At 33.6% G+C, this 24,174-nt stretch overlaps 1 protein-coding gene across 6 annotated transcripts in view; it reads left to right on the top strand.

Annotated features, from left to right (window-relative positions):
* LOC145259312 (uncharacterized) overlaps positions 1–24,174 on the top strand; it is a 2,114,304-nt gene that overhangs the window by 2,045,827 nt on the left and 44,303 nt on the right. For all 6 annotated transcript variants that reach the window (XM_080117200.1, XM_080117201.1, XM_080117198.1 and 3 more), the window contains one exon: positions 13,638–13,779. In XM_080117200.1, coding sequence (XP_079973326.1) covers positions 13,638–13,779 — 142 coding nt within the window. The remainder of the gene's footprint in view (positions 1–13,637; positions 13,780–24,174) is intronic.

Below are 24,174 nucleotides of genomic sequence, written 5' to 3'. Positions count from 1 at the left end.
GACAATTACATACATACATTTAGGAGCCGACCTTGGGCTTTTCACTGATATTTATTTGCAATATTTTCTAAATGTCACATTAGTTTATGGGTCTATTCAGGCTCTTCATATTTCTTTTTCTTTGTCTAACAGCAAAAATAGAATGGATAACTCTGTCATCTAGAGTTTTTTTCTGTTGCAGGAAAGAATATACAACCCTAAGATGTATGTTGCGAGCGTGCATATGTGAGAGGGATAGACAGAGTGAGAAACTCCCTGAAAGTGCTTCGTTTAAACTCCTCGGCTTAACGTTCATGGAGAGCATGAGTTCGAACAGATAGATCGAGGGCATGCCAAATCTGCCGCGAGCAGTGTGGGCTCTCTCTACCGTGCTAGAAACTTACACCTAAAAGTATCTTGTACCTCTATAAGGCCACCATTCGCACATGTATGGAGTTTTTTGTCACATTTAACTGTTTTACACGTATTTTAATGGCACATGCGCCGACGAACTACAAGCCCTTGTACTCTCTCTACATAAATTTTCCCGGAAAACCCTAGAAAACCGAGTAAAATCTTTTCCACATGTCTGAATATCTTATATCACAAAAAGGGGCTGCTAAAAGATAACAATTAAAAGATTGGCACATCGGATTTTTATCTATTTGCTGTTTCACGATTGCGCATGCGTGAATGGTTAACATTATAGATTACTAATGTTAAGAACCAGTAGTTTGAAAACACCTTTAAAGAATGTGTCACGCTAATCTAATGGTTTTCGTACCTGACTATCTTTGTTTTGGTTGTAATCTCAGCCCGAGAATTTCTTTTTTACTTACAAGAAGTGAACGGTTTAGAAAAACTAAAACATAAGACTCGCATGCACGTGGCTCAGTTTCTGCATTAATTAAAATCTAATATTTATGCGTATTTAACGACCCAGCAACGTCGAGCGGCATGCTAGTGTTTAAAAAAATAGAAGTATTGGAAAATAAGCTTAACTATATTTAAATTTTCGAATCTCCGCCAACAACAGAATTCTTGTATTTCTTTTTCCACTGTTATCCTTTAAACTAGCATGGGTGCCCGACGTAGCCCGAGTGTTTGGAGGTGTATGTTGAGCAAAAAAAAAAAAAAGGTAAATTTTTTTAACTTTGACCCGTATTATGACCCCTTAAAATTTACTGTTTTGGGCTCAAATCAAGTTATTAAGTTAGATCCATGTCCAAGAAACCTATATCTAAACTTTCACTTGCTTATACCGAAAATTGGCGGAGGAGTTTGGTAGAGTTCTCAAAGGTAAAATCGTTGAACTTTGACCCCGTTTCCAGCCAAATTTCAGGCCGAAAACGGATCATATAGACTTTCCCAAATTTTAGTACCCTGTATATCAAATTTCGAGTCTGTAGACTGAAAATTGACAGAGTTATTGCGAAGGAAAATGTACGCAGACACACAGACACGGACACACAGACACGTTCACTTTTATAGATATATAGATGTAACCCCATTCTGTTTGAATGTATTCAAACTGATGGTTTATTTTTCAATTTTAAATTCATAACACTAGATTAAACCCTGTTTCTTGTCCCTATTTACAATGCCTCCCCACGGGACAGAATTAGACACCAGGGTCGTTTTTTAACGTGGAGAAAAGGAACAAAAATAAAAAAAGAAATTGAAGTGCAGCATCTGAAGAACAGATACTACACTGTGTTTATTTATTTGCTTCCCCACTGAGTAAATTAGGCACAAGGCCGATTTTTAATGTGGAGAGAGAGGGAGGGGGAGATAAAAGGGGGACCAGCTCCCGAGAGGTGGAAATGGGAGCTGGATAAGCACTGTTGGTATGAAGGGTTGCCCCTACGTTGACCAAGGTCAGAAATGTGGGGTTGGATTTATTTGCAAATTAGGCACAAGGCCGTTTTTGAATGTCGAGATAGAGGGAAGGGGGAGGGAAAGGGGGACCAGCTCCCGAGAGGTGGGTATTGGGAGCTGGATAGTAACTGTTAGTATGAAGGGTTGCCCCTACATTGACCAAGGTCAGATATGTGGGGCTAACCCCGCATATGGTCTTGCTGGTCTCTGCTTGCAACATCTGTCGGAACAGATGGTATTTATTTGCTCCCCCACTGAGCAAATTAGGCACAAGGCCGTTTTTAATGTGAGGTAAAAACCAGCTCCCCTAAAAGTAGGCAAAAAGGGGGCACTCTGGTTACCAAAAATAATAATTGTCCCAGTATAGAGGGTTTCCCCTCCATTGACTGGTACAAATTATCTTAAGTGCAGCATCTGCCGGAACAGATGGTATTTATTTGCTCCCCCACCGAGCAAATCAGGCACAAGGCCAATTTTTAATGTGAGGAGTGAAGGGAGGGGGAAGGGAAAAAGGGGACCAGCTCCCGAGAGGTGGGAAATGGGAGCTGGTTAAAGGTCAGACATGTGGGGTTGCCCCCACATCTGGTCTTTGCTAGTCATAGCTAGTCATAGCTTGCAGCATCTGCCGGAACAGATGGTATTTATTTGCTCCCCCACTGAGCAAATTAGGCACAAGGCCGATTTTTAATGTGAGGAGTGAAGGGAGGGGGAAGGGAAAAAGGGGACCAGCTCCCGAGAGGTGGGAAATGGGAGCTGGTTAATGGTCAGGCATGTGGGGTTGCCCCCACATCTGGTCTTTGCTAGTCATAGCTAGTCATAGCTTGCAGCATCTGCCGGAACAGATACTACACTTTGATCTTGTCCCGAAGGCCAAGTACGGTGAAACCCTGTTTCTTGTCTTTACATTCCTCTATACACATTATTCGGCATTAAATTTCTAAACTTCTTTTATCTTTCTGTTCAATACTATACTAAAACACATACGCTTTTTATTTTTAATTTCAACTAGTCATCGGCAATTGTTTTCCCTGCCATTTTCTATCGCTCAACACTATAATAAGACAGATATTTATTGATATATACTTTTTGGCAACGTTGAGTTGCGTGGCTATACACACTTCGCCCGAACTCATGCAATTTAAGAACCAAGTTATCGTCGAAACTCTTCGGGCGGGTAAGGGTTAGCGCTTGAAGGTGCAGCCCGAAACATAATAACTAATCACGTTTCACTAACATTTTAGAGAAGCAAAATCCATGAGGAAACAATCATTTTAAGATAAGTTTCATGAATAAATGGCCCTGTCGGTGGGGCATTAGAATACACCGACTGCCCCCCTGCAGACGGTAAAATTCCCTCAATGGGGGTCCTGGATATGACCTTAAACTATATCCAATTGTAAAGCCCAAGCTTGTGGACTTTAGGGAGTGTGGAGCCACCCTTTAATTGCCATTGCTCCCAGGTCCACTCTGACCCAGAGTGGTAGTACCTGTTAGGGTTCCAACTATGGGTTGAATAGAAATCGACTTGAAAACAACAAATATATTCTATTAAAAAATTTTTTCTTCAAAATCTTTGGATTCGGCATTAAATAACCCGAAAAGGGTTGATATTCCGTAAAACAAAAACAACCAACGAACCAATCATGAATAAATATTTATTTTTTGATAAAAAAACTGCTAGCAAATAAGACTTTTAAAACTTAATATTTTTTGTGCAAATTCAGATGAATATTTAGATTTTATTTCAAATAAATCAACGCTAGTAAGCAATTTTTAAGACTTATTTTGTATGAGAGATAAGGTGCTTAGTTTTTCATCACCTCTCAGCGTTTTCCGTATACGGCATCGACGATTACGAGTTAAGCACGGTACTTATACCACATAAGTACTGAATTATATAATGAATACACATTCGTAACTTGTTGCATAGGTGCAGGACGACGCCGTAAAATATCGAAGCCAAGCAAAACCAGTTATAAATTGGATTGCTGACATCAACCCTACATTCCGATCGAAGAATCGAAAATCATAAAACAATGCGAGAAATAGTTATCTTTAAAATGTAATTACTATATGTATTTCAAATCGAAGGTCAATAATAAGAAGACCAATTAAATTCCGATCAAGGAATGTAGAACGATGTAAATATAAAAATAAAGTCACAACAAAGAGAATCAGACAGAGTTACTTAGTGAAGCAGTGACACACTTCTGCCGTCATCCACACCGACACATCCACACACCCCTACTGACCAGAACTTTCTAGCCTGTCTGATTATCATTTTGTAAAATAAATAAAACTGTGTTGATTTAACAATTGTCGTTGATTAGAAAAACCACGGTCACCCGGTCACCCGAGCGGATATTTTATTCATATTTTTTATTCGAAGATCAAAGAAGAATTTCCGGGAGAAAATCTACAAGCCAAAGACCTAAAGATAAAAACGAAATTAAAAAAGTGAAAAGTAATTTTCATAGGAGCAAAGGTTTCCTTTCATAAATGACTATTTTGTATTTTCACACAGGTACACCCCACATACACACGTATATATCGTATTTGCTGTTATTTTTCTAGCAATAATTATAGTTCGTGTGAATTACTTCTTTATTTTATGCCTGTTACTATTAAGGCATGTTTTGTTGTTATTTTTTTTGGGGGGGTTGTAATTTTTATAGAGTAATTGTATTCGCTAAAGGTTACCTCTACTGATATTTAACGAGGAATTCCTATCTAACAACTAAACATTTGCCCTACAATTTAGAGACGTATACCAATGCATGTATGCACACATCTATATTTATATAAATACTAGCAGAACCCGGTAACCGGCGTTTACCGATGGAACATAATTAACTATTTATTTTACAAAAATATATATTACAAAAACAATTTACACGTTACATATCCTACAATTATCACTCTAACTATGCTTAACATGTGCTGAGGGGGAAGAGGTCGCCCTCTCTCGTTTACGGAGAGACAGAAATATGCGTGTTCACCCCATGCTGACCGGACGAAAAGAAATCGATCAAGAAAGGGAATTCTGGGATGGCATTTCTGTGTATTACTACGCTTATGTCCAAATCACCACCCGGCCATGCTGTAGAGTGTGTTAGAAACCGTGGCACTGAGATAAAGTGCGAAAATGTATGTATGTATGTATGTATGTATGTATGTATGTATCTATATTTATATAAATACTAGCAGAACCCGATAACCGGCGCTTTCCGGTGAAATCTTTCCCCACCCCACCTATAAAAAAATGTTCTCATCTAGTGTGCCTTCGTGGGAGAATTGTATTTTCTCCCACATCAAAAACGGGCCTTGTGTCTATGTGTATCCTCTGCCAGTAAGTAATTATTATTTTACTTATTGTAATTATTATTGATTTTTGGCAATAAATGACTATTTAAATTATACGAACTCGAGTTTCATTTTGGGAAAATCTCCAAAATAGACTCTCAAGTTACGCACACATGCACACTGTTGTGAGGTCATATTACTTGGATTTCAAGTAAATTCATGTTCAAAGCAATAAAAAATATCTGGGCTTAATGACCCGATATTATCTTCCCCATGGACACACCAATTTATTCTCCGGTAGACAATTGTGTCATAAATAAAAACAGTCCTAAAATCACTGCAATAGAACTAATTTTATCAGAACTAAAAGTCGACCAAAAAAATTTGGTAGAATAGATTATATTGACATGATATACATAGTTTATACCATTCACACACTTAAACAGTCGAAATCATAACGAATATCCTAAACGAGAGAAATCACCACCATAACCCATGAATTCTAACCACCTATATGCAAGTTGAAATAAAAATATAAAGAATATTAGCCACACCTTGATTAACAATCCTATTTTTGCTTTCTTTTATGATCCCTTGTTAGGAAATGCCTTTACCTTTTTTTCTGATAAGCTTATTTTATATTTTATTTCTCTATGTTTATCTATTTTTTTTAACTTCCTAACAATATAAGGGGTGGGGTGTCGATAGTATCAGGGTAGTAGGATTTATTTTGTTTTGTATTTTCTTAACAACTTATTAAATCCACCTTTTTCTTGCGACTTTATTTGTATGCGTTATTCGCCATTCGCAAGTTTCGTATTCACATTCTTTAACCAAACACGTGCACGGGATCTGAACGCCTCTTTGAGAGCGCTTCTTTGTGTATGAATGCTAGACACACCTGGTGGCCAGAAACCACCACATAAGAAATGCTCCACCCCAGACCGTGCTATAACCGACCCACGTCGTCGGTCGCATCCGGATTCACTTAGGTCAGAAACCCATTGTGTTACAGAATACGATTACATGATGCGAAGCGACAGTTTACGCAAGCGGAAACATTGAAGCATTCTCATTATAATTCGGCTGTTCGCCGCGTCCGCTCGTACGCTAAACGGTAATGAACGTAAACGGACCGTTTTATACAGAGTGAAACGAAAAAGTTGTCGGCCTTAAGAAAACAACACTACAGCTTTATTTAAAGACTTCTTGATAAAATCAATTCCGATAACTTAATTATGTAGTAAAACTGATATTAATGTAGCCGTCTTCAGCCTCAATCATCGCCTCGATACAGGTTCAGAACTGGGAGCATGCCTTTTTCATAAGCGCTGGCAGGAGCTCGGGAAATACCGGGCAACGATCTTAGTGTTGTGAGAGGTCATGTTGGTGATGTTCTCGTGTATGACAAAACAAAGTAGTTAAAGAGGGGGGCAGTGAAAGAAGGGTACAAAGTCGTACAATCCTTCTAGAGCCAAACTTGGATCTGTTGAGACTTGTGAGGCGGTGTCGAATCCTGCTGCCAAAACCAGGGTCTTCTAGCGGCCACTTGATTGCACCAGGGTATCACCACACCCTCCAGTACATCGAAATATAATTCTCCGTTGACCTTTAAGCCGACTTTGAATATGTGAGGAAGCATGATGTGGCCCTCAATTGAAACTACACTAAAGGCAATAACAGTGACCGAAAACTTGGTTTTCTTAACCTTGGACCCGTCCCTGTTATTCGTGTCAATCCAGCGATGCATTTTGCGGGTGCTGGCAATGGTCCTGTTGTCTTAACATGGATCGGTAAAGAGCATGGGTTTTAGGGCGGCGCATCGCTGATCTCGTTCGGTGAACATTGTGCCACTTTCAGACACGATAGAAGGCTACTATCGCTCTTAAGATTTGTAGGCAAGTGGTCAACTGCTAGATCGTCTGCACAAAAATGGAAAACCGGTTGTAGCTAAACGGAAATGGAATCATGTCGTCCTTTATAAGGTGATAATTTCATCGTTCCACCATGTATTCTCCGATTGATGGATACATTTGCAAATATAGAAAGTTGGCCTGGTCAACTATGAATGAGGCTATTCCGAATTCGAATCTTCTCAGGTATTAGACGATGTACCCGGCGTTGCCCGATATTAAAGATAATGTCAAATTCTTTAAAGCAATGAAGTAAAAACTGAAGAAAAAAAACAAAACAAAAAAAAAACTGACAGATGCGCATGCGAATATCATGCTTTTCTTTCTAAACAGTTAAATTTTTATAAGTAAAAATAAGTACTGCGATCGAAACTAAAACCTAAATATACTGAGTCAAGAAGTAAACACAATCGGAGACGATTTGTAAAACGTGTTAGTGTGTGATTTTAGCCAACATTTGAATGTGCAAGCTTGAAAATCTAATATATAAAAGGAAGTATGTCTGCTTGTCGTTCTGTCTATCTTCAACATATTTCAAACTCTATCTCTCCCGAAACTAAAAATCACAGAGCGTCGCTAGGAACCTCAAATGATTGGATTCTATGGAACGTTTTTTATGGGTCTTTAGCCGCTTTTTAAGGAATTAAAATTGAAAAACCAGTTATACATTTTCTATATAGATCTTAGTTTATTTTTAATCAGTGCATATGTGTATCACGTTTGTACTTTATTATTATTATTATTATTATTTTTCTTCTTCTTATTTTTATTATTATTATTACTATTATTATTATCATTTTTATTATTATTTTAATTATTATTATTATTACTAATATTTTTATTATTATTATTATTATTATCGTTATTATTATTTTTATTACTATTTTTATTATTATTATTTTTACTATTATTTTTATTATTATTTTTATTTTTATTATTATTTGTATGTTTATTATTATTATTTTTAATATTATTATTATTATTTTATTATTATTGTTATTTTTATTATTTGTATTATTATTATTTTTTAATCTTATTATTTTTATTATTACTATTCTATTATAATTATTATTTTATGATTATTATTATTCTTCTGTTATTATTTGTACTATTATTATTTATTACTATTATTATTATTTTATTATTATTCTTATTTTATTATCATTATTATTTTTATCATTATTATTTGTATTATTATTATTATTTCTTTATTATTATTATTTTTAATATTATTATTATTTTATTATTTTTATTCTTAATATTTTTATTATTATTATTTTTATTATTATTATTATTATTTTATTATTATTATTTTTATTATTAATATATATTATTATTATTTCATTATTATTATTTTTTTATTTTTATTATTATTATTTTTCTTCTTATTATTATTATTTTTATTATTATTTTTACTATTTTTATTATTATTATCATTATTATTATAATAATAATTATTATTATTATTTTTTATTATTATTATTATTTTCATTATTATTATTTGTATTATTATTATTTTATTATTAGTATTATTTTTCTTTTGATTATTATTATTATTATTATTATTATTATTTCTTTTTTTATTAGTTTTATTAAGTAAGGGGACGACTCATCAAGAACTTTACATTGAACTTAAAACGACCATATTGAAGTCAGCTGGAAAGCAGGAAAACGAAACAGCGTTCCACAAGCGGGCAGTTCAAAAGAAAGAAGATTTATTCATGGAATCTATGTTCAGATTTAGAAACAGATAAAGATTGGAGGAAATTATTGACAATGGTTTCAGCTAGGCGAATATTTTCTGTTAAAGTTTAGCAAAGGACACGATATATTTTTTTCGTTTATTCTTTATTATTCCTTCTTTTCGTTAACTTCTGACTTTTTTTATAAACTTATTCTTTGTTTATCTTTATCTTTTTATTTTTTGGGTTTTTTCTTCCAAATTTACTTCTTTTTCTCTTTTTATATTTCTCTTATCCTCCTCTATCTTTTCCTTCTTTTTAATTTCTTTCATTCTTTCCTTCTATCCTTGTTTCTTTCATTACCCCTTTTCAGTCATTTTCTTTTCATTCATCTTCTTTTTAGTATTCTTTTCTTTAAATACTAACGTGTTTATTTATTTACCATACAACATTAATCACTTCCACACGACGGTTTCTGTCAAATCAGTTATTAATCTATTTTAAGCTTAGTCAAAATTTCCATTTACAAATATGAGGTGCTGTATATAAAACCCGGTCTTCGTTGAATTAAAAGCCGAGTACCATTATTAACCTCCGTATGCAACGGACGTAACACAATAAGCTTGTCCGTACGCTGCGATCTGTGACTACCAGACTTGGCGAGCATAAATCAAATTAAATGTAATAATTCGCTTATTTATTTGTTTTTTTTTTAACCATTTGATATGAGGCTTCATAATTCATGCATTCATTCTTCTTGGGGACTGTTATCCTCATCTTTATAGTTTTGTTGTTTCACTTTCAAGTCCCGTGGCGCAGTGGATAGAGGCGTTGATTCCAGGTGAGCACTGTCTGAAGATAGCTGTTTAAATCCTACTCAAAGCATACCGGATGATTAGTTGGCCAAAATGTGGTGAGGCAACAACTATGGAAGGCAGTAATCACTTGAGATACAGTTACAAGACTCAGCATCGCGGTTAATCACCTGAAGAAGGCCAGAGGATAAGTTGGCTGAAACATGTTGAAACAACAACAACTCTGAGGATGAGGATAACAAGTCGCAGAAGGAATGAATGCACACATAGTTCGTTTATATCTACAATGGAGCCTGCGCAACATCTTGCTTTTGCTGTCTCGGTAAATCTTAAGAAGATTTACGATTTTAGCCAATTAACTGCCAGCCATTAAAGAAAATATGATAGTCTCTGAAAGTGATTCCTGTCATCTCGTTCTAGTGTTAACAACGTCTCCTTGTAAACTGTGACAACTCCCCCTTTCTTATTACTATCAACAAGCTCTCCTCACCTTCCCCATTTTGTTCCGATTATTAGAAAGTATTGTTTTACATACTTCTGCGCTATGCCAGTCTCCTTGGGGAGCATGTCTAAGCGATCGTCATACGCAACTCAGAACACGAGTGTTTTATTTTTTTTAATATATCCATTTTCAAAATGGCGTGCATCATGTTATTTTCACTTGAATCTGCATACGCATTTACTATTGCTTTTTAACAACATATCGACCCATTTGTGGATTTCTGCTCATGGTGTTCGTCCATATTTTGCGTAGATAACCGTGATCCTGCTCTTGTTCTGTGGGTTCGAGGATAGCTTGTTAGACCGATCGAGCTCTAAAGTATTTCCCGGATGTTGGACACCGGTGATATTTCTGTATTAGAGATGTTTATTGCTCTGTCTGTTCTAATGGCACGTGCTCTCTTGCTATCTACATTGTTGTTCTATAATTAATCTACAATTTCTGCAATATCACAACTTGCGCGTGAATTAGTTTAAAGTGAAGAGAACTTGCGCAGCATTGTCCACACTCTCTCACTCGGAAAACAATCTGGATCCAATGGCAAGACATAGGTAGGACGACTGGAGATTGATCCAAGTGCAGGAGTTGATAGAACCTTGCCAGAATTTGGTCAAAGTAACTAACTACGGGGCTTCACTTCGAATTTTATTTCAGGGTTGTTTCCCTTAGATTAGACTGCCTTTTAAGGCTTAGGAGCTCAACCTATCTCTGCTCATACCATACATATTTCGTTCCGATATTATGTAAAGAACTACTGTTACTAGAGGTTAGATTAATAGGGAAATACTAAGTGGGGAGGGCTCTTCAACAAAATGTTTGTTAATATAGTATTAAATATGTGCATGTTGGTCATCCTGAGTCGCATCTTCCGTTTGGTGTGAATTGCGAACACACGTGACTTATTTTTCGCCATTCCTTTCAATCGAGGGCAAGTTAGTTGATGGGCACCCAACTGTTGAGAGATGTCAGATCCAAAACATTTCCTCTCTATCTTCTCCCTTGGCTTCCTGTGACTTCTTTTACGTCCTATCGGATCTCCAAAGGATAACTTTGACAGGCCAGTAGTTGATCGTTTGACAATAAGTTAAAGGGTTTTACTTTTGAATTAATCAAATAAAGGAAACAGGAAAGTAGGTTGAACAATGACACATGTCCGCTAGTGCAATTGTGTGGAAACACTTGAATAAAAAAAAACAACAAAAAAAAACAAGAAAATGCAAAATTACGATGATGTGACAGGGGCTGCAGCATGGTAGAAAATGTTCGATCTATCATGTTCAATACCTTACTCTCTAAAATGTCAGATAGCAGTGATTGGTATATTATCGATATTTAGACCGAGCTACAATAAAGGACAAATATTGCTCTGCTTACGTCAATATGATCGTTTTTTAGTTCAATGTCAACTATCCTTAATTTAATTTATCAAACTCTCTTATTCTCTTATCGGACATTCGTTTTAATTCTCTTATCATATCGTTCCTAATCGAACTAACAATCTTATCAAGCCTTACTAACGGGACATGTGGAAATTCAACAGCGGCATTTTTCATATGTAATATATTACTGCTGAACATTCTCTAAACGTTCAGCGTGAATGGAGACGCGTCGATATTATTGTAGCCATTTTGTTAATTTAACCTTGATAATCGGTGTCAGGATCTTAGAATGTAATGTAGGATTTTATTATAACGACTAAATGTATTTGAAATGTCGTTTTAAAGTTACATAAGATAGTAGCTAATAATCTAGACATAGTAAAGTTGTATGTGGTACATGTTCTTACAAAGAGAGAAATTTCTGTAATAAAAATATTATATGGGAGATAACGTTCAATGGTATACATTGAATATGCAACGAAGCATTGATTTCGGAATTAAATACATCGCACTGTCATAAGACAGTGAGTGTGAGATGTTTCTTCAGATTTTCACTACCAATGCCGTCTTATACCTAATGTTATTTATCCATTGATTACAATTTCGCCTAATTGCATTCCGGATTCTTGACAAGTGCTTCCAGTGATCCAATAATTATTTGGTGTTAATTCATTTGCTTTATATTAAATCCGTCATCCAGATTTTTGGAAAATCTCGTGTGTTCGCGTAGTCTTTTCACCAGTACGCTTATTGTGTAATTTCGCACCTCAATAGCGATTTAATTTTTATATTAATGAGACATCATATGTAGCAATCTCCATATGTGCACGCATACTATTCTTTTAACCCGTTTGATTTCCGTTATCATCACTAGTAGTAATATTTGTAGTATTATCAATAATGGCAGTAAGATTATTAGCATTTTACTAAATAAAACATCGCTCACTAACAAAAAAAAACCCAACAAAACAAACAAAAAAAAAACAAAAACAAAAGATAAAAAAACAAGCAAAAAACAAAAACAAAACAAAAAAAGACAAAAAAAATACTTCACAGCAGAGCTCTAGCACTATCTGCTTCTTTTGAAAACTCTATTTCCCTTTAACTACTGTGCCTATTTTATTCTTACAAAAGACATTTACAATTATTTTCTCGTTGATGACATCCGAGTGTTTTCTTTTAAGTAATAGTTATAATATGTCTATTCAGGACTGGCGTATATAATGCAAGCTTTGCACCGTCTCCGACCTTTACTGACCCTGTTGTATTACAAACTGAGCAAAGTCAGATAACAGGATTTTTCAAATTCATATGATGTCATTTTAGATAGATTTTTGGAAGAATGTATACATGATATTTAAAATACAAATAAAACAACAAAAATAGAGCAATTTGAAATTTATCAAATCATTTACTTTCACTATTATGTGTGTGTGTGTGTGTTTGTTTGTGTGTGTGTGTGTGTGTGTGTGGGTGTGTGTGGGTGTGTGTGTGTGTGGGTGTTTTTATTTAGCTGAAACTTGTTAAATTTGAAAAATTCTTCTTTGGAGTAAGACATTTTATTTTAATTTTTTATTTTAATTTATTTTGTTCGCATAAATCCAGGAGACAGGCGAGCCTCACGTTAAGATAAATAATGCCCGGCAAGATAAAATTAAATCTATACGAATTGTTGCGCTAAGTGCGACAGGTTAAAAAAATGTTTGTATCTGAGGAAGCATTATATGAGTGTTTAGAAACGATTATGAAAGCTAAAAATGATGTAATTTTAAATGAGTAATATTTCTTTTTAATTTTTTATTGTTATTATTTTAATTACATCTTCACAAAACAAGGCACATTGCCACTTTGATATAGGAGGCTACTATTAGGGGCTTAAGTTGCGGGGTATTATGTAGGGAGTTTAGCAACAAGATGTCTGTTCACATTACACTTGAACTTCTGTATGTCAGTACAGTTGGGGAAGCAGGAAACCGGAAGAGAATTCCAAAGTCTAGCAGTTATAACATCATTTTCGGTTTAAACGTGTAATAAATATTTTTGTTTTATTTTGAAATAACATTATTTTATGTGTACGATTTTATATTTAAAATATTCGTACATTTATATGCGTGATATTTTTACTCGTGAATTGTTTTTGTTTTTTTAAGTTTACTAAGTTTCCTGTCCAATCTTTCATTTTTCAGGTAATTACAACTTCAACAGGGGTTAATTCCACTTGGTTGAGCAGCGACATCTATCGGATGAAAAGTGTCCAGTGTTCCTCAATAACAAACATTGAGCTTTTATCGACAAGAAAACCAAAAGCATCGCTTAATCTTCAAGACAGTAAGTGCACACTTATGATCATTTTCTTTATCGTAATACGTTTGAAAAAGAAGTAAAAGCGGATTAGCGGAGATTACGTTATACAAAAATAATTACTTTAAAAGAAACGCAGGCATACTTATTTGAATACCGTCTAGACCGGTCCTCGAGGTTTGACGTTTCGCTTAATCTTGGTTCTGCAGTAAGATCTGGCATGAGGATAATTTGTCCCACAAGTAAACCTTGAATGAAATATTCGAAGCCCAATCATGATATGCTAACTCATACAAGTAATTGCGAACAATTTTCTATGATTTTGCAAGTAGTAATTCAATTTTATTATTAATAAGCGCCGATGAGATTGCCCAGTTGTGCAAAGTTATAATTTATATACATCTATGCTGTCATTTTGCTTAAATAATTGTGCGCAAGTTAGAAATGCACACAAATGTACGTTATCTACCTGAAAGTGTTCTTAGATGGGTTTTATATCGGAATACTTTCTATAACTATCGAAAATCGATAATTGAAAAAAAAAAGAAACAACCCAATTTGGACTAAAGTATACACTTTTATGCAGCACAATATTCAAGAGCATTCGTGAAGTTTTATCTCCGCCTAATCAGAAAACAAGGAATATAAGATCACCAGTAGTTTCTTTGATATAACAGGGGCGAGTTCAAAATGAATGCTTCTGTTTAAAATATAATCGCACCGTCCAACTTGACTTTTTCATTTGGAATTTTAATCTAATAAAATCACCAGTATGTTCTCTAAAGTGTAATAAAACTACAATAAATCGTGGACTACGTCAATGCGAGGAGGCATGTGAAGCTCCCTCCCCCCTCCCGGTTTAACGTGGCGGGTTTCTGATTAAAGTAGGCAACTGATTGATTTGATTGACAGATTTCGCCTATTTCGATAACAAAAGTAATAGAAAGGTGGACTATTCGTTGACTCTTATTCAATCCCTACCAACCTCGAGTGCCCCTGCTTCTTTTCCTATATGTATATATGCGGTTGGTTGGAGACATGCATATACATTTGTGTGGTGTAGTGTGGTGTGATATTGATTTCTTAGTGATTATATATGTTGTCGCCATGTACACGACAGCTGCAAGCATTCGTAAGAATTACCAACTAAGTTATTTCGAAGGCTCGTTAGTATCGATTTAACAGTTCGTAGTTAAGAAACAACTTATTCTCGACAAAAACACAATAAAAAAAAGAAACGCAATGATCCTTAAACCGAGGGGATAAAAGAAAAGAAAAAAAAACCTCATCCCCCATCACAAATATACAAAAACAAAACCGAAACCCAGAAGACAACAGAAAAAGAGAATGAATATAAAAACAATGCCCAAGACATTTTCCCTTATGACAGCCTTGCATAGTAATCGACGGATCATTTAGTTTCGCTTGTGAGGAAACGAGTCAAGGGACTATCACATTGTAATGTGAAAAAGAAAAAAAATCAAAAAGATTTACGAAGACAAGTTAAAGACAACTGCAGGGCAATCTCCCTCGGGTTTCTCTGTGCAAAACGAGTTATGGGCGATGCAAGTGGGGACAGTTAAAGGGAACCTCTGACCTTGACGTTCCGCTGCGAGATCGAGGGACTGGGACTCCAATACTGAACGTGCCTAAATTGAGGTAACAGGCAGAACGGAGGGGGGTGTTAGATAATCACAGTTGGTCGAACATAGGGGTGAGGTTTAGGCAGATGTTCCTACCGAGACAGATCAGAACAAAGACCTGCATAATACACACTTCCAAGAAAGAATACGGCTGTTGGTAGGACCGGCAAGAGGGGGCCATCTGGGTCAACAATTTTTACGCATTAGTTTTCCTCATCTTTGACAAATCATATCCAATGACTAAAAGTATTCAAATCCTAATTCAGTCCATTGCATACATACACACATACATATATACTCGCACATATACATAGACACATACATATTCACACAGACACACATATATGCACATAAATACGTACATATTACATACACATACATAGATACATAGCACATACACATGACTACATATATTCATGCACATATATACATATATACACGCATAGATACACAAAAAATAAACATACGAGGATACACACGTACATACAAACAGGAGTTTTCACTACAAGAAAACGTATTCAAGATCACATAGTATTCGAAGGCCAAATAATATTGCATCAGTTTGCTTTAACCACACTGAATTTTACGAGGTGCGCGATACCCAAGTGGTGTTACTCCAAGTAATAGCACTAGTTACTACATCAGATGTAATGCATTCTTGTCCCATGAACTAGTAAAAATAAGGGACCACAAAAAATGTACACTATAACATACATAAGTGGCCAAGTGATTGAAGCAAATTATAAAAGTTATATATATATATATATATATATATATATATATATATATATATATATACATATATGACTCTCTTCTTTTTAATGCGAAAGCACTCTGTTTGTAAATAAACAAGCAAGTCGAATACTGTAAGATGTGGGTACTAATCTAGCCGCTCTAATGAGCTGGGATAATGCGAAACAGTAGTGCATGTGGATGACTACATATATATATAATTTCAATTTGTTTTTTAGATAAACAGTATGTGTTGCTACACAGTCATGCACATCTTTCGGACCTCTAGTGTTTAGTCGCTAAAAACCTCGCTTATATTGAAAACGAAATCAGGCATTGTATTAACCTGGTTATATTTCATTGGTTACCTCACCTCTGGAATATACCAACCTCAAATTATATATATATATATATATATATATATATATATATAAATACATATATATATATATGTGTGTGTGTGTGTATTATACACATTCATACACACACACACACACACACACACATATATATATATATATATATATATATATATATATATATATATATATATATATATATAGAAAGGTGATCGGTTAATAATTAAAAAATTAGAGAGTTTACATGAGGGGGAGCATAACAGAATCCAATTTTTTTCATATACGATAAGATTGTGGATATATTTCATTTTTATAATCGATTCCGTGGTATTTCTTTTCACCCCTTGAGTGCTCTTTTAGATAGAAGTTATCTGCCCTTTGTTTACATTCTAGTCGCCCCACATTTAGAGACGTATTATTTGCAATTATTAATTTATTATTTAAATATTTATTTAAATATATTTACGTACGCAAAAGTAAGTCATCCATAGACAGGCATGTTTCGAAGTATCACTTCACTTCAGTATGGCTAAACTTTGTTGATTAGGATCGAACTCGTTACCACTTGACAAGTAGCCTGCTGTTATAATTTTAATCTGAATTATATATATATATATATATATATATATATATATATATATATGTGTGTGTGTGTGTGTGTGTGTGTGTGTGTGTGTATAGTTGTGCTTCCTTTTGAAAATTAAATATGTTGTTAACTCTTTTTCAAGATGTTTTTAACATGTTTTATCAATCATTTGTTCATATTATAAGCTCTATTTCCTTTTCGGTGTTATTGAGCTTTTACATCTGATTGAGATCATTTTACTTGTAAATATTAACTCTTTAATATTTATAATATATTTAAAGTTTACCACTTTGATTACCTTGATAAACTTATTGTAATTTATATATATATATATATATATATATATATATATAATTCAAATGAAAACAACTTTTCCTGTATAGAAAAAAACACATTATTTAAATACAAACACACTCGCCGTATACATAAATTCGATATGTTCACCTAACCTGCTAATACTTGGTGGTCTTGCGGATATTATCAGTCGCTAATATTCATTATCAAAAATTCTTATATTACTTCTGACGAGAGACTCTCTCCACAACAAATCATATTTACAGGTGGTAGTAGGATAGATTTCTCTTCTCAAGTTCACATTCTCTTGAAGCCAATACTTCAGGATCTTCACTTCTCACATTCAACGTAATTATTTTTCATTGTGATTTCGTGATTTTGTTTAGTATGTTTAATTTATTTCCTACGTGAATAATAATCCTTTTCACTTCTGCTCCAAACGATAATTTCATTAGATACCCATACGTAAACTGTTATTCTACCGTTTCAATTTAAGGAACAGAATGGACATTACGTGAGGTTCAAAATGGCGTGCATCTACATTCTACTCTTTTTAAATAACAGGACCATTATTAATCACGATTTAATACAAACCACGTATTCCAATGAAATATAGAAAACTACCACAGGTTTTTGACGTTTTAGTAGTAATTGTAAAATTATTCTTCGAACATATGTCTCCATCCTAGGAAAAAATTCTGTAAAGAGATAGAAAGATTCCATTTAAAGGGTGTTGTTTAGATTTATACTACGACTGTTATAATTTTTTATTCGTAAAAGTTTTTGTAGGTTACTTTTTCATTTATTAATGGGACACGTTTTTGCTTCTTTACGATATATTTTATGCTTTTCTTTGTATCGATTTGGATTGAATAATTTGTATTTCTATTCAATTCTCATATCCGTATGCGCCTATGGATGAAAACACATGTTTTTGATAGGAATTCTATTTTAGTGCATGTTTTCCTACCCACTATAATAATAACATATTTGCGAATAATTGTGTCCATCCCATTCGGGGTTAGTTATCATGCTGCCTGCTTATTATGGACCGTATCCATTCGGCTACCGTTAACCGCGTGAAATAACGTTAAAATTTAAACATTTTATTTTTAAATGTGTTTTTACGTCAGTCATAGTGATCTAAGTGCTCAACGATCAGAAACGAGTTGCTTAAAGGGGCTGACATAATTATTTACCATAATAATAAATACCTACAGACACTAGTGTTTCATCCTTTCGGGAATCTTCAGTGTAGGGTGTAACGATTAAAACCAGTCGGTAGATTCGAACCCGGCGACAGAAGCCATCTCTGGCTTCATTGGCAAAGACAGTATCCGTTCGGTTACCGTTAACCGATGAATTAACGTTGAAATTAAAACATAATATTTTAAAATGTGTTTTACGTCAGTCAGGGTGATCTAATCATTATATGATGATAAATGCATATATATATATATATACATACATACATATATATATATGTATGTATATATATATATATATATATATTTATGATGCATGCATACATATATGGTGTATGCATATATATATATGATCAATGCATATACATATACATATATATGATCTATGCATATATATATGTATATGATCTATGCATATATATACATATATATGATCTATGTGCATATATATATATATATATATATATATATATATATATATATATATATATATATATATGTATATATATATGGGATGTATGTGTGTAAGCTATGGATATAGAATCGGTGATAGTTTCGAAAATACCAATCATCAAAACCTATGGTTCACAGATTACTGTAATATATTATGACAGTCTGCCGAGGCATATATAAATATATATATATATATATATATATATATATATATATATATATATATGAGAGGTATCCTACCCAAGAAATGTATTGTACAGTATTATACCCATATGAAAGGAAATCTTACTTGCGACGTACATAAAAGTAATCCGAACCGAAAATCATGTAATATTTTTGAGTAACATGAACTTTATATGAGAAATAAGGTGCTTCTTTACTATAGCACTGATATAAAAACAAACTCTCACCTATGACATAGGGAAAAGTATGCAAAATTATTGAGCAGTTTCATTTAATATCTTATATATGACGTACTTGTACATTATCCTACCCAAGAAATAAGATACTTGTGCAGTATACTACTCATATGAAAGAAACCCAAAGAAAATCCTACCTTTAAAATGCATAACAGTTATTAAAACCGAAAATCACTTAATATATCTGAGTAGTATTTTTTTTAAATGTGAGATAAGGTGCTTCTTCACTATAGCATAAAGATAAAAAACAAACAAATTCTTACTCTAGACGCAGAGAAAATGCAGCACAACAGAATATCTCAAAAGTATAGTGCTTTCATTTTAAAATTTAAAAAAAAACCCAGGTACTTACACAGTATCCTACCCAGGAAATAAAGTACTTGTACAGTATAGTAGCAATATGAAAAACAAAGATAATCCTATCTATGACTTACATAAGTTAACAAAACTGAAAATCATATAATATATTCGAGTAGTATGAGATTTATATAAGAAATAAGGTGCTTCTTCACTATAAAACTGATGTAAAAACAAACTCTTTCCTATGACATACAGAAAAGCTAACAAAGAAAATTATGTTAAATATGTGTTGCACATTACCCACCCTAGGTATACAATTTGTTTTCTATATACGTGCTGTAAATTTCCTGTCCAAGTGAAAGTACAATTATTTCATACATATTATACCCGTCCTAGTGTAGGTAAAATATTCTTTTGCTCAAGATGGCAAATAATACATAGACACCAAAAATTGCTCTATCCTAAGAATAACAGGTATGTTCAAAATGTTTCTCATTGTCTTCTGTGGTCCCTAGCAACGCCGGGTGACCTTGCTAGTTTTGAAAAAACATTGCTAATCGATATGAATAACTTCATAACATTTTATTAAAATTCATTAAACAATATATCTATATATATTTTTTTACAAGGTAGTCACCACTTATCAAAGCCCGGAAGCCACTCGAGGACAAGGGTTATTGTGTGTACAGTACATTAGTTTTCGAGATCTGAGTATTAACGTTTGTGTTTATCTGTGTGTACTACTCCCCTACATCCAGTACCAGTGAACCGATCATGACCAAACATGGGTGTATTATTGTCCCATACCTAGGCATTGGTGCGAACAATTTTTCACACTACTGGACCAATGTTGACCAAACCAGACATGATTATGGTACTTGACCTAGGAATGGTGCACACCATTTTTCAAAGTCATGGTTAAAAGTTAAGGTCATAATCTCTTCTACGTAGTGATGGTGCACACCAAATTTGGATTCGTCACTCTCCTGGGGGCCGTCACGATGGCGCTGGCTATTTTTTGTTATTTTTTAATCAGATAACCCTCCTTTACCCCAATCCCCTCGACCAATTAAATGTTAACCATTGTTATTCTTTGTAATTGTTTCAATTTTTATGTGTAACAATATAAGTGTCATATAATCTATTTGCTTTAAATTCGTAGTTGGATTTAAATCATTTCAGGGCGTACTTAAAAATGTTTAAACTCTTAAGAAATAGTTGCCCTTAAAACATCCACTTACTGGAATGGTGCATATAAAGCGGGTACCAAAGCGCAGGTATCTTTGCTTGTATGCATATATATATATATATATATATATATATATATATATATATATATGAACAAATGATTAATAAAATATGTTAAAAGACATCTTGAAAAAGAGTTAAAAACATATGTAATTTAAAAAAAGGAAGCACAAGATAAGTGGATAGTCCTTAATCTGCGGAGTTTCGAAGAAATAGTCTCCTTCTCATCAGAGGGCAGGAATTAGTAAAATGCAGGATCGGATTTTGCATATAAAAGTATTTAATGAAACTACAAGTAAGTCAAAGATCTTACTTGGTTAAAAAAAAGGGTGAGGTAAGGGGAACAGGAGGCAAAAGAAAAATAATAAAAAGATTTTACATGAATGGATAGTCCGGTGATTTTTTATTATATATATATATATATATATATATATATATATATATATATATATATATATATATATATATATACATATATACATTCTGTGAATGTGTTTTATGCAATGCGCGTACTTAAGAGAGTTTAACACATATTTAGAATAAGTATTTAGCAACGTATTTGTTTTATAAAGATGATTCGTTTCTCCACCTCTCTCTCCCTCTCCTTCTCTCTCTCTCAATCTCTATCTCTCGCAATCTCTTTCGATATATATATATATATGTGTGTGTGTGTGTGTGTGTGTGTGTGTGTGTATTATACACATTCACACACACACATATATATTTATATAGAAAGGTGATGGGTTACTAATTAAAAAAAATCAGAAAGTTAACATGAGGGGGTGGCATAACAGAATCCTATTTTCTCATGTACGATCGTTTTGGAGATGATATTCATTTACTTATTCGATATGTACAAATAATAATAAAAGAATCGGGAAGTAATTAAAATATTTTCGGATATCGTATCCTCATCAACATAAAAGATGCGGGGGTGGGAAGACACCAAAATTTTCTTAACAAGCTTATCTAAGTAAATTTATTGTTGAATCTTTGTGATATAGGGTTCCGTGTTTCTTTAAAACAAAGCCGTAAAAAACAACATGGAAACAGTATCTCACAAAGGTTATACAACTAAATAAACTTAGATAAGAATGTAAAATAAAAACTGTGTCTCCCCACCCCCGCAAGTTTTATGGTGATGAGGAGACGATATCTGGAAATATTTTAATTATTTCTCGATACTTTTATTTTATTTGAAAATATCGCATAAATAAATAAATTTATATCGTCTCCGAAACGATCATACATAAAAAAAACTTTGGATTTTGTAATGTTTCTCCCTATATAAACTTGATAATTTCATAATTATTAACCCTCAAGTAATGGAGCTATTATAATATTTTTTCCGATTCCGATACAATTACATATTCTGTACTAAATTCCAATTTCGATAAAATTACCGATTCTGATTCTTTATAAATCTCTTAATAGTTAATTATGGAGTTGTCATTTTCCCCGATTCCTGTAAAAAAAAAAGAAAAAAGAAAATAGACAAACAAAAAACACACACACACATGTTAAATATGCAGATATTTTCGAAAAGGTAAAATTACACTTGTTAAGAGTGATCTATCGATTTTAGAATTACTGGTATAATAAAATGAACAAATACTTATTATTTTATCAATGTAACCAACAATGGAATATTTTGCTCTAAGTGAAATTAAAAAAAAATACAATTAAAAGAATCGTTTTAGCATCAGAAAATAGGCACCAATTGTTTCGATTCCGATACCCAAAATTCCCTCAATTTTTCCGATTCCTGATTCCGATTCAGAATAATCGTCCCAATATTAATATATATATATATATATATATATATATATATATATATATATATATATATATATATATATATAGTATTCCGCGTTTCATCCACTCTAGGACTCCTCAGGCTTATGCGCATAAGCCTGAGGAGTCCTAGAGTGGATGAAACGTAGAATATTCAGTGTAGCTAAATCGCCATATATATTTTATAAATTACTAAGTAGCTCTACCTACGTATTGAGAAGTTTTAAAGTAAATACTTAAAGTTTACGCATCAATCTATACTTTCGTATATTAATTTTATGTGAGTAAATTAAGTAGTTATATATATATATATATATATATATATATATATGTATATATATAATCAAAAACAAACAGCGAAACACTTGATTTTATTGAAATAATTTCAATCAGGCAAAGAAATTAGGCATTTCTTCTTCCTAATTCTAATTTTGTAACACATTGATCTTTCCTTGATGTAAATTTCGTGACTATGAAATAGTATATATATATATATGTGTGTGTGTGTGTGTGTGTGTGTGTGTGTGTGTGTGTGTGTGTGTGTGTGTGTGTGTGTGTGTGTAGGCTTTTTCACCTCTAAGACGATCAAATAAAAATGTAAAAAATAAATCCGTCCGGGGGTATTGTTTTGCTTGGAATTAAGTATATCTATTGTAGTTGTTTCCTTCCATCGAATTTACAACCGTTCTTATATTTTTCAGGTCGCAGCAGCTGTTTATCTCCATGTAATACCATTTCGGTAATTTTAAAATAAAACCGTGTATTATATGATATTATGCACCCTAGTCGTGTTGACCAAACACAACCTTCCTTATATATATTCTACAGCATATGTTCTTAATGCATCAGCCTGCTCCGGGCATGCCATGCTATGAGCCATCATTTTATATCTGTGGGTCAAGGATAGCGGTTGTCTTTAAGTATACTTGGGTAGCACAATGTGTATGTCAGGTGCCCTGGATGATGAGGTATCGTTACGGATCAGCAGGGCAAGTGATGCCTTCGGAAAGTTGGACGGGCGTTTGTGTAGACGTCATGGGATCTTGCTGCCAACTAAGATTAAGGTTTATGTCGCATCCGTTCTCTCTACTCTTCTCTATGCTTGTGAAACTTAGACAACATAAAGGGAGCATTTGAGACGTCTCGAGTGGTTTTACCAGATGTGCCTATGGCGAATCTTAGGTGTGGATTGGCAGATGTATGTCAGTGATGGGGAGGTGCTTGATGGGACCCAATGTCTCAGCATTGAGGCTCATGTTATTAACCATAGACTGAGATGGAGTGGACGCGGTGAGAATGTTAGACAGTCGACTTCGTAAACAACTCCTTTATGGCGAGCTCGCCGAGGGAAACGTCTGGCTCAAAAGCCTAAATTGAGATTTAAGGATT

Source organism: Euprymna scolopes, chromosome 34 (assembly GCF_053919585.1).
Source record: "Euprymna scolopes isolate OS-2025 chromosome 34, ASM5391958v1, whole genome shotgun sequence".
Classification (NCBI taxonomy): domain Eukaryota; kingdom Metazoa; phylum Mollusca; class Cephalopoda; order Sepiida; family Sepiolidae; genus Euprymna; species Euprymna scolopes.
Note: the sequence above shows the minus strand (reverse complement) of the source record. Positions and strands in the feature narration are given on the sequence as shown.